This window comes from Labeo rohita, chromosome 23, assembly GCF_022985175.1.
Source record: "Labeo rohita strain BAU-BD-2019 chromosome 23, IGBB_LRoh.1.0, whole genome shotgun sequence".
Classification (NCBI taxonomy): Eukaryota; Metazoa; Chordata; class Actinopteri; order Cypriniformes; family Cyprinidae; genus Labeo; species Labeo rohita.
This window is the reverse complement of record NC_066891.1, coordinates 26,722,681-26,739,873: the sequence shown is the minus strand read 5'-3', so window position 1 is coordinate 26,739,873 and position 17,193 is coordinate 26,722,681. Positions and strand designations below refer to the sequence as shown.

The 17,193-nt window shown below is 35.1% G+C and overlaps 1 protein-coding gene across 1 annotated transcript in view; it reads right to left on the bottom strand.

Moving 5' to 3' along the window:
* Positions 1–17,193, bottom strand: part of LOC127155223 (leucine-rich repeat-containing G-protein coupled receptor 6) — a 106,436-nt gene that overhangs the window by 6,666 nt on the left and 82,577 nt on the right. The window contains exons 7-15 of the mRNA XM_051097316.1: positions 13,119–13,187; positions 12,341–12,412; positions 10,715–10,786; positions 10,082–10,150; positions 8,279–8,350; positions 4,594–4,659; positions 4,270–4,341; positions 2,118–2,189; positions 784–909 (exon numbers count right to left, since the gene is read on the bottom strand). Of these exons, the coding sequence (XP_050953273.1) occupies positions 784–909; positions 2,118–2,189; positions 4,270–4,341; positions 4,594–4,659; positions 8,279–8,350; positions 10,082–10,150; positions 10,715–10,786; positions 12,341–12,412; positions 13,119–13,187 (690 nt within the window). The remainder of the gene's footprint in view (positions 1–783; positions 910–2,117; positions 2,190–4,269; positions 4,342–4,593; positions 4,660–8,278; positions 8,351–10,081; positions 10,151–10,714; positions 10,787–12,340; positions 12,413–13,118; positions 13,188–17,193) is intronic.

Sequence of the window (17,193 nt, the reverse complement as noted above, 5' to 3'; positions counted from 1 at the left end):
AAATATTATAAAACCACATATTATGTTTATTTCAATTGTTTCTTCTGTTGTGCCAAATGACGTCTGAACATTAAAAATAAGTACATATTGCATCAGTTTAAGGAAATATGAAAGCTATAAAAGATCCCATTTCAGAGGCAAAAAAAATTTGAGAAAGAATGATTCATCAATCTGCAAATGATGCATGAAGTAAACTAGCAATACATCTAACCGCAAGAACAATTTTATATGTATTTGGGTCATGGTTTAAATTGTAATTTCTCTTTCATTTACTTTTGCTTAATCAGTTGCTTTTGGGAAATGGTAATACTCATAATCTCCCATTTTTTGAGGTGCTAAGAAAATTACGCAAGTATTTAAGACTGAAGTTTTGGAGCGTCTCCAAAGCCCGGAGCTGTTGATGAATTAGGACTGGATATTTATAACAGCCTTCTGTGAATATTGAGGTATCTTGGAATAATCTTTCCCCCTGTCAGATGACTTGCATTGAGACAGATATTTTAGGAAACTTAACAAACAGAAACCATTTATTGTACCAATGAACACAATGTTCCTTCGGCAACAGATTATCTTGAAACTGTCAATTCTATAAACAGCTGAACGTTTCTCTAAAAACAAAGTAAAACCTTCATGTGTTTTTGAGCTATTCAAGGCATTCGTGTTGTGGGACGTAATAGCCACAGACACTTGTGAATTTTCTTTCATGGTGTAACATGAAAGTGTTTTAAGTCTAGCTAATCTGTTGTTGTGTGGGATGGCAGTTATTGGTTACCCCAAATGTACCTTATGTTTGGGAATTCCTCCTCTCTGAAAGAACGCGAGAGTGCCATGTTTCCTTTCAGCTTGAGATGAGTTAGGCTTGTTAGCCCAGTGAGCGGGAGACTGCTCAATCGGTTCCCAGTGAGATCCCTGGATGGAGATAGGAGATACATGCGGATCATCATGTGTTTAAAATGTCTCATATTGTACCATCACCCAATTTTGTGTGAACATTTCCCAACGTTGTGCCTCAGAGATCTTCTGTTGGAAATCTTAGTGGTAGAATTATGAGGTTCTAGCATCTACTAAAGTGCAGCTAGTTACCCCATCAGACATGCTGCAGTCAAAAAAACATTGACTTTTAGTTGACATTTTTGTAGTTACTTGTAATCAGCCAGTGTGTCAAATTCAAAAATAAATTCAACTTGACTTAATATTTAGCTAATATTTTGGAATTCAAACATTTTTAGGTCCAAAAACCTTTTGTGGCCACTGTTTTTGTTTAAAATATCAGTATTTTGCAATGAAGAGGTCTTTATTAACAGAGTCTAAATTCAACAGAACTTGTTGACTAGTGAACGTTTTATTTAAACTGACATGTTTTGGCACACAGACCTTAAACTTTTAACCCTGATGAAAGCTAGAATGTGTCAGTTTAAATAAAACACTGCATGTTCCAGGTTCAATACAAGTTAAGCTCTATCGACAGCATCCGTGGCATGCTTTTTATTACCACAGAAAATTATTTTTGCTTGTTTTTACAACCGAAGGACGAGTCGAAATTATTTTCTGCGGTAATCAACAGCATGCCATAGATGCTGTCGATGGAGCTGTACTTGCATTGAGCCCAGAACAGTCAACAAACAGTGCTGGTTTTGACTAACTCTACCAATGATTTGCCTTTTCCATGCATGTTGTTTGTTCGTGAATTTGCACAAGGAAAACTAGAGGTCTGCAGTATCTACTCTGGTATGATGCTCTGCCGTCGTTTACTGCCGCACACATTCATCAGCCACACTCTGTCACACTTTATCAATCTTTCTCGTTCATTCATCACATTCTTCACCTAATGCTTCTTGCATTTAATCGCCTGTGACTGACGACGCACGTCTTCGCCGCTGCGCAGAGCTTTTAGCCGTGATTGCAACCTCAGTCTTTTCACTTTGAGCCAACCAAAGCATTGCACAGACGACAGAAACCCCAAAGTGCGCATCATGGCATCTCTGTGTTTGTGCAAATGGGATGGTTGTGCCAAGTCACTGTTTAATAACAGTTTTTGTACGACTGAACAGATAAATCTAGACTCTAAGGTGTGTAATCTTTATGCACTGGCACTGATTTGCATACATTATACTCACAGTTTAATGAGCGACTGAAGAGAAGAAAAGGCATCAGGGTGGATTGTGTTGATCCTGTTCCAGCTTAGATCCCTGTAATTAGACTTCATTTACTCATCCGTACATCAGTCATTTCTTATTTTCTCAGAAAAACAGAAATGTTTTTGCTTATATCTTGAGTCAGTGTTAAAAAAGCTTCTATTATTCTCAAAGTTTGGTATCTGAAAACAGTCTTGTCTGTATTTGTGGTTTTAACTGTTATTATGATCTATGGATGACACTATGGAACGTAAACATAATAAATAAATTTCACCATATAAAAATGAGGCTGCTACAATTTTTACGGATATGACAGATTGTAATAATGAACATAAATCTACATATGCATATCAAATGTGTATTTCTAAAAGACAAAATAAAAATTATTATTATTATTATTATTATTATTATTATTATTATTATTATCAGGTAACACAAACCTCTTTCTTGATTTGAAACAATATTACTTATTAAAACATGCAGAACTAAGAAATTATTTTTTTTTTCTATTAAGATATTTATTTTGTTAAGGAAAAATAACTGGAAAAAGTGTCAAAAATGCAAAAAACATGAAGTGTTTGTAATTTTCTGACCATAAAGAACATTTTAAACCCACATTTTAACCATCTGGTTTGTACAACTTTCAAGTCAATAATTATCGATATCGACTGATATGAAAAATAATCATCGTGATAATTTTTTGGCCATATCGGCCAGCCCTATTTCAGCATGTGATTGTTTTTTTTTTTTTTTTTTTCGTATTTATTTTTTTTCTGGCTTTTGGTTGTACAAGATGTTTATGGTTAATTTGTGTAGAATATCTTGGCCTCTAGGGGGAAGTATTGGTGAGCCAATTTAAATTTGTGCATACGCTTTCCACAATATCAATATATACAGTAGGGATCACTTTGAAAATGTATATAAAGATTTAAGTGTTACATTTTGAAATGATTAATGCTGTAAGTTTAAAAAGGTCACAAATATTTAAGAATCATTTAATTATTCTTAGGCCAGTAATCAAAGTCACTAAAAGTAACAAAGTTACACACAAAGTAATTGTTGATCATGCAAACTTGATTTTTCAAATCAGTCATGCAGTTTGAGTGCTTCTGTCATCAAAGCAAATTAAATTGTTCACTCAAATTGTACTGCTGAAAAAATTTGTACTGAAAATGTGTATTTAAAGGAGAACTCCACTTCCAGAACAACAATTTACAAATAATTTACTCACCCCATTGTCATCCACGATCATTCAGTCGTAAAGAAATTATTTTTTGAGGAAAATATTTTGGCATTTTTCTCCATATAATGGACTCATATGGTGCCCTGATTTTTGAACTTCCAAAATGCAGTTTAAATGCAGCTTCAAACGATCCCAAATGCGGTTGTAAACGATCCCAGCTGAGTAAGAAGGGTCTTATCTAGTGAAACGATTGGTTATTTACAATAAAAAAACAAATACAATTTAAATACTTTCTATTCTCAAACGCTCGTCTTGCCTTGCAGTCCTTAAAACTCTGTGTATTCTGGTTCAAGACAGTTAGGGTATGTCGAAAAACTCTGATTGTATTTTCTCCCTCAACTTCAAAAATCATTTCAAAATCATCCTACATCACTGCAGAAGTACTGACCCAGTCTTTGCAAAGTGAACATGCAAAGAAGATCAAACACCCTTAACAAATAGGTAAAACAGCGATACAGGATGATTTTGAAGTTGAGGGAGAACATGAGATGGGAGTTTTTCGACATACCCTAACTGTCATGAACAGGAAGATTAAGACAAAACGAGCGTTTGGCATTAAAAAGTATACAAGTATATCCTTCCTCAGCTGGGATCGTTTACAACCGCATTTGGGATCGTTTGAAGCTGCATTTAAACTGCTTTTTGGAAGTTCAAAATCGTGGCACCATATCAGTCCATTATATGGAGAAAAATGCTGAAATGTTTTCCTCAAATAACATAATTTCTTTGCAGCTGAAGAAAGAAAGACATGAACATCGTGGATGACAAAGGGGCGAGTAAATTATTTGTAAATTGTTGTTCTGGAAGTGGAGTTCTCCTTTAATCCAAATAGTGTCTTTTTCAGTGTGATTCTCAGAGCTGGCAGAAGATGAGCGTGTGTTCAGTACTCACAGTGAGCGTAGAGAGCTGAGCTGTTGGAATGTGTTCATCTCAATCTGTTTGATCAGATTGTGCTGCAGGCCTCTGCCGAGTCAAAACAAAAGAACTGGTATTACTGCCTCTCACATATACACATACACTATGGCAGACTTCATACATGGCGACCATGAACACACTTGAAAGCTTCCCAAATATAGACACTGATGGATTGCTACAGTAATGACTGTCATTTGTCAAGCAGTATGTGGGTTATTTAAGGCTCTTGGAGTTATCATAGAGATGTTAGCGATATTACTCTGTTCCTGTTTCACTAGAGAGAGAGACGCCTGTACTCACATTTCTTGAAGAGAAGCACAGTGGTAGAAACTCGGCAGCTCTTCTATAACATTGTGCGACAGCTCCCTAAAATCAAACACATAAGGGTTATTCTATAATTAGGGGTGCATTTAGAATTTGACAATGTGAAGAAAAAAGTTTTCCTGTTTCCCAAAAATTCAAACATGACCTTACATAGCTACTTTGAAACAATCTATACTGTATAAAGTGCTGTATAAATAAAGGTGATCTGTAGGAATATGTGCATAAAATACTATCTATGTTTGCTACTGTCCACCTTGTTACCTTTACTGGGTAACACAGTTGACAGGTAACTTAGTTGACATTTTTAGTGCTCAACATGGAAGCCTAGAACTACTGAGCATATGGTATGTTTAGAAATATATTTTCATAAACAAAACATAAGTTTTAGTTAAATTGTGTTAAACACTGTTGACAGTCAATTAATCCACTCTTGACACAGGTTTGCTAGTTTAACCAGTATTAGGGGAAAGAGAGAGAACATCACTTTCAGTGTTTCATCCATGTGCTTCTAGAGGAAATATCATCATACTGTGCAAATGATGCGAGAATGGGACAAACCATTCCTTTTTAAGGGGGTTTTCTAGTGGGTAACTTGGTTGACAGTGGTTTTTCGGACAGAAATAAAACAAGTTATATCACAATGAAACACAAATAAACACTTATTATCTCTGAAGCACACACCCAAATGTCTTTATAACCTAATCTAACTGAAGGCAAAACTATGAAATTAATTTATATTTATATTGTACAGCTGAATACCACGGTTGTATGTGATATGAACATCATTTTTGAACAAAAGATATGGCTTTTTCAACATATAGCAGTGTGATTGGGAAAAATATAATTGTGTACTAGAAATGAAGCATCAGGGCTTTATACTGATGAAAATATATTAAAAATATACTTCACAGACATGTACCCACAATTCTAGAATGACCCGTATAGATTAGGACTGTCTGTAAATTGAATATTTCTGATAACTGAAGAGTGATGTCAGTAAAGGCTACGTAAAACTTTCTCAACAAGATAAGACTACTTTATCTCAAAAAGCATGAATAGATATGGAAATAAATAAAATCTTGATTCAAACACCTATGTGTTTTTATTTCTAAATGATTTGTGTGTGTCTGTTAACTTTGAAAAGTCATATTGGATTATTCAAATCTGTGTTTGCGCTGCGGCTGACACAGAGAGAGCAGTTATCATGAGACCGCTTCACAGTCTTTTCAACCACATTATTATTTCTGTCTTACACTCATTCATACTATCAGAGAAGTACTTGGATATAAAAACTGATGTCTATGGTAGCAAATCGTCTTTAAATTGGCACTTCAAATAATGTTTGTTGATTACATTGTTTTGCCACTAGGTTGCCAATTCAACTTATGTGCAACACTACTGCATAATACATTTGCGACTAAGCACCTTTTCCACCCATGAGTAAAAGTGAACAAAGTTGTTACTTCCTGATTAACTGGCACTAAATATCACTAAGAAAACTAGGAGAAACCACTGAATATAATCTTTTTCATATATAATAAATTACTTGTGCCTCAGAGTGAACAGACGAAACCCATTAAATGCAGTCATTGCTTTTGGAGGTGGACGCCTGCTGTTTGGGAACGCAGTTGTGTAAGACAGTTCTGGGAGGCAGTTATACAGAAATACTTTGATGACAGAATTTGCTTGGGCATTTTAGAGTGACCAAAACAACATTTCAGATGCTGTGCGACGAGATCGAGATCGGTCCACTGGTTAGTCAGGTCCAATAGCACAAAGTTATATGATTTTTTTTTTCTTTTTGATGCACATGGAGGAATTTATTTATACGGTAAATGTATTTCCATCTCCCATTATTCACATGAACGCTTTTTTGCACAAATCAAAAACCACCTCAAGCAAGTTGTGAATTTTTTATTTTTTTTCCCCTGAAAATTGGTGTTTCCATCACTTGTTTCTGATGTTATACTTCAAAACGCGCATAAAAACAGGGTGATGGAAATAGGGCTGTCACTAATGATTATTTTGGTGATCGAGTAATGTCAATTATTCTGACGATTAATCGAGTAATCGGATAATTATAATTTTTTTTGTAGTAATAAAAATAGACTTGAGTAAACAATAGCTTTTAAAATTACTTAATGCATTTATAATAGCAATGAGGCAAGAAAAGTTAGTTCAAATAAAGTGTCAAAAGCAAGTAATCAGTTTTATTGAACAAAACTGTTAAAATGCATAATGTATTATAAACAACTAGATAAAAAGTTTGTCTAGACGAACTCTATGTTGGCTTGAGAAAGGCGGAACAGAAAGTTTGAAAGTTTAAGATGTTTAAGAGGTTTTAAGTTTGGGTGGTTTTCGGTCTGAAAAAGTTTTAATTTTAAAGTAGTTTTAAAAGGTTAAAGTTTGAATGCAGTCTATCAGATAGATAGATAGATAATTAACATGTTAGTATGATTCTAACATTATTAGCAAGTTATTAGCATGTTGCTAGCATGTTTTTAACATGATTAGCAAGTTACTAGCATGTTGCTAGTTTGTTTCTAGCATGATTAGCAAGTTGTTGGCATGTTGTTAGCATGATTAACAAGTTGTTAGCATTTTGCTAGCATGTTTCTAGCATGATTAGCAAGTTACTAGCATGTTTCAAGCACGATTAGTAGGTTGCTAGCATGTTTATACCATGATTAGCAGGTTGCTAACATGTTTCTAGCATGAAGTGTTGAGTTAACGCCCTCCTTAAAATACCTATATTTCTATGCCAGTTTAAAAAGTGTAACCCCTTTTTTTCCAACATAAAAATAATTATTTTAGCAGTTCTGTTTGATGACACTTGTGATATAGAAATCACAGACTTAAAGCCTTAATAATAATTCTAAGAATTACTCATTAAGTCCAGCTGAGGCAAGTCGTTTCTCATAGAGTTTGTCTATTTGAATGTAAAACTGTAAAGATGAAGTTTCAATAACATGTTAAAAATCTCACATGAGATTTTTAAAATCTCAAAAATCTCAAATGAGGGTTAGAATTCTCCCATTTTTCTACTCGTGCACCATCTCTCCCATTTCTTAATGCTATTTATAATTACATTATCATTTATCCTCCTAGCTGCATGGCAGTAATTATGCGCTGTGATTTAGTTTTAAGAGCATTTCTTGTAGTGTTCTTTATTTTTATCCAATTAGCGTTTTATAGTGTTTACGTAAGAAGAAACCTTGGAGAGAGAATAAGTGAATATATAGAGAGAGAATGGCATGTTAAGCAGTTACTTTCCCCAGAGGTCTCATTCTTCATTTGAACAGTTACATAAAGTTTCTCTCTTCCTGCAGGGGTTTCTCTAACTGAACTTGTCCACCTGAAAGTGGTTACTCTTATCCATCTTAAGTATTTAATCAAATAATTTTTCAACTTTAAAATAGTTTGCACAAGCTTGGCACAACTGATATAAATGATCACACTGCTCACTTAGCAAAGCTGGCCAAATATCCACCTGTTTGAAGTTCATGTTAAAGAGGCTTTTAGGAACTCCTTGAAAGTTTGGCTACATCAGATCACTCAGGGTGAATTTGAAATTTCTTTGCCAGCTCTGATCTTTAGGAATCGTTTCGAGACGAGCTTTCGAATGTGTGTTGCAGGTGCGTATTTGTGTTTGGAAACTCACAGCACTCTTAATTTAGGCAGCAGGTGGCAGAGATCATATGGCAGGCCGGTCAGTCCAGCTCTGGTCAGTGTACTGAGGGAAAATCAAAGAGGAGAGTTTACACTGAATGTGTGGGTGCCAAAAAGGAGAGAGAAACAGTGAATGAAATACGGGCAATTAAATGAATGTACATGCACTGTTAAGAAAAATGAAGAAATTGAGAATAATCCCCAAAACAAGTTTTGCTAATGTAAATGCAATATTCACTCATTTTAAGGATGTCCAGATATTTCTTGAAAAATTTCAAAATACTGCTTTCTATCCAAACTATATAGCCAAAGTTGTGATGATTTCCCTGAAAATTGTAAATTAACACAGTGGTGTTATCAAAATGTAGCTTTTTTTGAGCATCGCAACCAGCCTGTTGACAACTCTCAACAGTGGCATGAGATTGGGGTGCGACCAAAATCTGTTTGAACACTGTCAAAAGTTTTCACCAGTTTCAACTTAAAGAAGTCCTCTTCCAGAACAAAAAGTTACAGATAATTGACTCACCTCCTTGTCATCCAAAATGTTCATGTCTTTCTTTCTTCAGTCAATAAGAAATTATGTTTCTTGAGGAAAACATTCCCAATTTTTTCTCCATATAGTGGACTTTAATGGTGCCCCCAAGTTTGAATTTCCAAAATGCAGCTTCAAATGGTTCTAAATGATCCCAACCGCGTAAGAAGGGTCTCATCTAGCAAAACGATCTGTCAATTTCAAAACAAATTGACAATTTATATGTATTTTAACATCAAAGTCTTGTCTAAGTCTGCTTGAACTCTCTTTTTCTGGTTCAATACGATCAATACAGTTAGGGTATGCCGAAAAACTCCCATCTTGTTTTCTTTCCCAACTTCAAAATCATCCTACATCGCTGCAGAAATACCGACCCAGTGTTTACAAAGTGAACATGTAAAGAAGATCAAACACCCTTTACAAAAAAAAAGGAAAACAGCAATGTAGGACAATTTGGACGTTCAAGAAGAAAACGAGACGGGAGTTTTTTGACACTATTGACCTGGATTACACAGACTACACATACACATCGCAGAGACGAGACAAGAAGAGCGTTTGAGGTTAAGACGTAAATTAATTGTCAATTTGTTTAAAAAATTGGCTGCGATTGTTTAGAGCCCTTTGAAGTGGAAATTCAAACTTGGGGGCACCATTAAAGTCCACTATATGGAGAAAAATTTGGGAATTCCTCAAGAAACTCAATTTCTTATCGACTGAAGAAAGAAAGACATGAACATCTTGGATGACAAGGGGGTGAGTAAATTATCTGTAAATTTTTGTTCTGGAAGTGGACTTTTCCTTTAAAAACTTAAGTTTAGCAGCTGCCTTAATTTTAAGTTAAATCAACTTAAGTCATTTTAACTCATTTTATTGTAATGAGTTAAAATGACTTGTACTTTTAAGTTGATTTAACTTAATGTTAGCAGCTGCTTAAATGTTAAGTTTTTAAGTTGAAACTGTTGAAAACGCTTCTCCCTCAACTTTACAGTGTTATTCTCCTTGCTTTTAGGATCAGTAATTATATACCAGGCTAAATATTAACTGATCATTCACCAGTAAACATAAGTGCTCGGTTCAGTGTGCCTTTGGCTGAACATCATTTTTAACCTCGTCTGAAGCTAGCTGACATGGTGAGAGTTCAGTAAAAGCATGTCTATTTTGTCAACGGTTATTCCTTTGTCCTCGTCGGTGGGAAGAACTTCTGGAAGTCTCTTAAGTGAAACCGATCCTGCGTGAAATGGGGACATTTGATCTCAGACTCACAGAACTTGCAGGCTGGTGGTTCCTTTCAAATCTGGGAACTCTCGGATCTCAGTGGCCCCGTTCAAAGAGCTAAAACGAGATTAGATAACTCATTAGCGAGGATCGTTCTGCTAATGAAGATGTCGTCCAGCAAAACCACAGGGATGTCTACTGTTACCGTACACACTTAGCTCTCCATCATCTAGAGGCAATATTATTCCACTTGATTCCATCATTTTGATTACACTCGCAACACTACCCAAAATCAACAACGGAAGATGGTAGACGTTCATATACAAATAATGAGGGCTGAATAGACCTTTACGGCATTCTTATGCACTATCTGTGTAACTAGAGAGAGATAAATTACTTTTTATTGGTTTTATGAAAAGCTAAATCTCATATTCTGACATTTATGAGGTTATAATTGAATCGTGCTGTTTTTCAGAGACAAATTACTAGTTTAATGTTTACTTATGAGAGACGTGATGGCAAGAGGCGAGCAAGATTATAGTATTCGTCAAAATGAAAGCGATGATGAAATGGAAATTATACACATTTGCCAACTGGTACTTGAGAGGTGCCTTATCGGAAGCCAAACTGCTCTGTTTAATCATGTGTATGTTATCATTTCACACATAGACTTGTACTTACAGCGTGTGTAGCTTTGGCAGGAACTGAAATGCTGATCTGCCAACAAACTGAATAGGATTCTCGTAGAAATGACTGAACAGAGAAGAAAAAGACATCTTTTGTAAGAAATCGGATAGATCATTCAAAACAAGGATATATATACATCCTTTCGGGAAAGATTATATTTAAGCGTTAATAAATTACACAATGTCATACCTATTTTAAATTTAAATTAATAAAACTTGTAAAAATAGTTTTGCTGTATGCTGAAATATTATTATTCCTTGTACTGTTCAGTCTCAGGGTTGACAATGTTACAGTTCATTTAGCTTGTTAGAGTTGTTTTTTTTTTAATTTATGAATTTAATGTTGATATTTCTACTAACTCAAAAATCAGTTGTTAATAATAAAGTGGTAACAGGGTTGACGTGACCGAATTATTATTATTATTATTATTATTTTTATTTATTTTTTTACCACATTTTAAATTCAACAGTAAACCGAGAAAATACAGACAAAAAAAAGCTAATTTTGCCTTTATTTTATCTCTGTTTTTTAATAAATACATTTTATGACAACTCTGTTATCATAACAAAAGCATATTTAAAAAAGTACTGTCTAGTAAATGACATCGTTTCACATACTTTTATGTCCATATGCTGTGATAAATTTCACTTCCCAAAAAGGGGAAGTTATTATTATTATTATTATTATTATTATTATTATTATTGGAAAGTACATTATTATTTTAAAATCTATGGAATAGTACATTATTTTAATAAGAGGTAGTTATGTCGGTAACATGTCACCTAGTAACATTTTTCTTTTTTTAACAAATTAAAATATTTTAAATACATTGTCAATGTCAGTGTAAACAAAAAGAATATGTCTTTTGCTTTTGATTTTTATATCTATTTCTATTTTTTTTTAAATATACATTTTTATATTTATAATTTATATATTATATATTTTTTTAAACATTTTTATGCCAACCTTTTTACCATATAAAAAGAAAAAGTATGGTTCAATATATAAAACACGCTTTACATACTTTAATATCCATTATGTTGAATAAAACTCAATATAATTGCTACTACATGGAGTAATTTTGTTGATGTTGTAAGATTTCTTTTTTTTTATTTATTTATTTTTTTTAAGTATTTTAAACACATTGTCAATGTAAACAAAGAGAATATAGACAAAATTAAACTACTTTTGCTACTGATTTTTAAATTTCCAATTAAAAAAAAATAAATAAATAAATTTATGCCAACCTTTTTTTTTTTACCATCATGTTTGCTTAAAAAAAAGTATAGTTCAATATATAAAACACCCTTCACATACTTTAATATCCATTATGTTGAATAAAACTCAATATAATTGCTACTACATGGAGGACAAATGCATTTAAAAATTTAACTGGATTTTGTTGATGTCATATTTACACATACCATTTGCACATATTTAAACATAAAAGAGTGGCACAGAACGCTCCCGTTTGTAAAATGACCCAAATATTTGTCGCACATTTCCTGGTCCACTGGCTGAGATAAACAGACTTTTATAACATGTCTGTCTATCACACAGTAAGGCATGTTTAGTCAACAGAGAAAGTCTTTAGTGTCGTTGCGGAGACAAGATACTCACATGGTCTGCAGAAGTGGGTTCCCCACAAATGCTCTCTCGGGAATGGCCTTAATGTTGTTGTTGTGGAAACCCCTGCAAGAGTGAGAATATGACCATCTGCACACTTAAACACCATCCACTATGGGATGAGGAAATCCAGCGATCAAGACCAGCTTTGCGGAGCGCTTTTGCTAACTGCATCTGTTCCGTATAGGCTATAAATTGTAGCACTGACGTGCTATTCAGACTGGCCGCACATTCAACTACTGCAGCAGCTTATAATTCATCATCATCTGCCGTCACTAAGAATATAACATGCTAAAGTTAATTTATGGCACACACGTTGCCAGCAAATTGTAATCCGAAAATTCCAAACAGTCTAAAATAATTACGCCTCTTAAATAAACAAGGTTATAAGGTCCTTTTTGGGTGCTGAAAATGAATTCATCACCTTAGGCGATCGAGTCCAGTTGCATTTTATCTCAAGCTCCTCCATAAGCACACGTGTGAGCCATTTGGTTGCGTCAATTCACATTTGCCCATGTAAACATCCTTCGTATCTTACAGAAACACCTGTCGGGAGGCCGTCCCGCAGGCAAAAAACACTTTAGGATACTTGAGAAGGAAGGACTTAAGCGCTCATCTCCAAGCATCTGCTTTTTTCAGGAGACTTGTGCTTGAGAACCACATTCTAGGGACTAAGCGGGATTTACAAGGAGCACGAGGCCAGGCCAAGCGGCCCACTTTAAAGAAGCACACTGACGCATGTACACCGGGTAAGTTAGTCTCGGTTACTTACAGTTCCTGAAGCTTGGCGAGTGTGCGAATGGCCACGGGGAACTCTTGAAGGTCATTGAAGTTCAACTCCCTAGAGAAAGAAGACCAACCATAAGAGCAGAAGAACACTGAGAAACACAAGATCTTGGACGTGCAAAGGATCTACGTGATGTTTATGTCCATTTTCTTAAGTTGCGCCTTGCATAAGACCACCTTTCGAGCCACAATTAGCTGTCTCGTCACATATTAGCCTGAGTGTTTTGACGTTTTTATTTGATCTTTCATCCTACGTGTCTGTAACATAAGCAAACACTTAAGAACTGTGGTTCCAATCAGTCAAAATCCCTCCCCGTGACCTTGCAGGTTTTCCGTGTTGGTCGCTCCTTAGAGACCGAGACAGCTGTTCTAAGCTAATCTGACATGACGTGACCTCTCCTCTGCATACATTATTTTTGTTGTATGCATTTCATTATCCTTCTAGGAAACCTGCGTCCAAAAACCACGCTTGAACCAAAACACGGGCGGTTGCTAAGGGCGAGCGGCCTTTACACGCAGGTGCAAGAACAATGTGTTTATGGCCATAGTTTGCATGTTGTTTTCCTTGGATCTCAGCGTTCCTTTTCATCCCTGATTCTTTTGGAGTTTTCAGAGAATAATTATTGGGAAAATCCTATAATTGAACGAGACTCTTTTTTTTTTTTCTTCCCACAAACCCTCCTTTTTGCCCAGTAAAGGCGACCGGGCGGCATTAATAGGTGCCTTTGGCCCCGTATCCCCTCGTGAAGGCCCAGACCTTAGTCATATCGTCCGCTCCCCGCGGTTACAATACCCAACGCTGAATGTGTTTCTTCATACCCATAATTATATGTCTTATCCCTTAGTGTTAAGTGTACACTTTCAAAACAGTTCAAATGTTTATATATTTCAGTTTTTATTTTTTCTTTTAAGGGAAAAAACGTTTCTGGCAGGTGGCCAGCGCGTTTGAAGTGAGCTTGGTGAATAGGGGTGGACCCGCGTTGGCCGCCATCCAGAATGGGCGAAGCACTTGCTTAATTCCAGTGTGTGTGTGTGTGGGTGTGCGTGTGTGTGTCTATATGTGCGTGAGTGTGTCTGTGTTGCACAAGAGTGTTAAAGCAAACTTGGCCTAAGTTTGAGGTGAAAAGAAAAAAAAAATATTTAAAGAGATTCTCTGACAAATTCGCTTAAAGCTGAAGTTATGTCTGTACCATTAGCGTCACCAACAAAATAGCTAAAATAATACATTTTCAAACAAGGTCTGACACAAAGATAGTCCCACCCCAAACTCATGCCATTGGTTGAACCAATGCTGGCAGGCTCGTTGGGATGCTCAAACAAACAGCTATGTCTTCGAAGCACCACAGAGGCGTCAATAGGTGTATTTGCATTACAGATTTGTGCAAACCTTTTGCACTATTTTATAAATGTTGACAAAGTATTGTGAAATGATGGCATTTCCATTAACTACAATGGCATTTTAGTGCCATGTAAAAACAAAACAAAAAAAAAATCTAAGATTATGAAATTAAAGTCATAGTATTTCAAGAGTAAAGTCAAAATTATGAGAATAAAGCTGAAATATTACAAGAATAAAGTCAAAATATTTAGAGCATAATGTCAAAATTACACTAATAAAGTCGAAGTGTTTCAAAAATAAAGTCAAAATATTTTGAGAATTTACAAGAATTTGTAGCAATTACGAAATTAAAAGTTATATGTTTTGAGATTATATTTTAGCCTATTGTGCATGCATATGGCCCGGATTGGGAGCACCAGGAGATATTCCAAAGTCTCAGCTTTCGAAATCTGTATAAATGCAAACAATGGGCCTCATTCATGAAACTTGCGTAAATACATGGGTAAATTCTGAGTAATTTGGTCATAAAACAGACCTTCCTGAAAACTCTCCTCCAGATTCACAAATGCTTCGTAAACATCTGATTTGATATCATACATGATGTTAATGAATTCCAATTAGTGGTAAATGGGGCGTTCGTGCACGCTCATTCACAATTAGCATAATCCCCGCCTATGAATTACAGCTACGCGAATTGCGTGTCCAGGAACGCAGTGGAATATTCTGGTCTACTTTCTCAGGTTTGGCTCCAGTATAATGCATAAATGCGAAAAAAAAACGAATACCATAACAATACATAACAATATATATATTCAATAATGTGTGTCCACCAAAGAGTTTTTAGCCGGCTGAAAAACTGTTAGGCAATCCTCTTAATACAACCAGCTGGTGGCGCTTGAGAACGCTTTGGTGGCACAGTGTTTTTCCAGTTGAGACACTTTAGTTGCTATGATTTGAAATATCTAACAACGTTTTCGGCAACGTATTACTAGCATCTCATTTTTAAGAATTTTACTAAATATAAAAAGGCAGTAACCAGTAATATTGACTTCTCCATTGTTGTAGGCAGTAGTTGTACAAGTAGGATGGTTGGGTTGGTCGGTATTTGTCCCGCCCCTCCTCTATTTATGGCTGGGTGAATAGTGACAGTGACGAGCACTGCGTTTTACAGTTTTACAGCGATCTGTCTTGCCACATTAAAGACCGTGAAAAACATATTATTGCAAGACAAATTGTTTGTATTCCGCTATAAAACCGACAGATTTTGAATGCTGAGACTTTTTTATATTGAAAAAATATATATATTAAAACCAAAAGCACAAAGCTTATTGCTATTATTGGGTGGCTGGCGCACTACAAATAGGCTTAATGAATGCAATCAAAGACGTGAAATATTACTTCAAAGCTTAGAACCCCTGTGAGTATATGACACATGGTGTGATTTCTGCTAATAATCCCACATATATTAAAAAAAAAAAGTCCAGTGGCCTGGCGACTTCTCCCGGTGCTCCCATTCCAGGCCATTTGCATGCGCAGGCTATACTCTCAAAATATTATAAATTTAATTGCTGTGATTTAATTCTCATAATTTCGACTTTATTCTCAAAACATTTCGACTTTATTCTCAAAATTGTGAATTTATTCTCGAAACATTTTAACTTTGTTTACATAATTTCAACTTTAGTCTCATAATGTCAACTTAATTCTCATAATATTTGAACTTTATTCTCGTAATTCCGATTTTATTCTTGTAATTTCTACTTTATTCTCGAAACATTGAAACTTTTTTCTCAACATTTTTATTTTATTCTCGAAACATTTCAACTTTAATATTTAGACTTTAATCTCGTATTTTTTATTTTTATTTTTTAAACATGGCACTAAAACGCTGTCGTAATTAGCCAATGTTATGCTACTAAAATGTTTTTTCGTTTTTTTTTTTTCTCACGTTAAGTCATGATGATGGTGTTGGTAGGTTTAAGTATATTGCAGCCACTGCATTAGCCATAACTTTTAATGTAGGTGTGTCTTTATTCAAGCAATAATGAAAAGCAAAGCCCTTTAATAATACTTCAGAGCGCCCACGTATGAGGTGTTTCTTGGAGGTTATAGTACATGAACTGTGACCTGTAAATGTGAAAAAACTGTTTCCATTGTATTTTTTTTTTTTTTTTAAAATATTCCTGTTTCTAATTGCTTGAAAAACCACCTTATGTGAGCGTAAAACTTTTTAGCAATATATGGGAGTTTTTGCAAAATTGGCATGTTTCCATTGAGTGTATTGTCAGTTTCAATTTAAGCAATTTGTTGGTAATGGAAACGCAGCTAGAGGGTTATCTCTTATTTCACAGCGATGCTATCCACCTTTTTCGTCCCGTAAAAGTGGGTGCTGTCATTTGTAAATTTTGTGTCTGGTTACCTGTCTAATCCGCGTCCAGCTATTTTTAGCTGTAAAAACATCTCGTTTTGCTGCTTGATACTGCAAATTGGTGTGCCTTAGCATATTATTTTAATGTATTATCTTTGTTATGAACACACTGGTTCGTAGTGCAAACAGTTTTACCGTGTACTGCACATTGTTATTCTTCTCATTATTTCCTTATAGCAGCTAATGAACCAGAAGTCTCACCCACAGGCTTTCTTCCACATTGAAGAAAAAGGTGGATATACAAGAACCATTTTTATCTTCCCAAAGAACCTTTCAGTGAACAGTTCTTAAAAA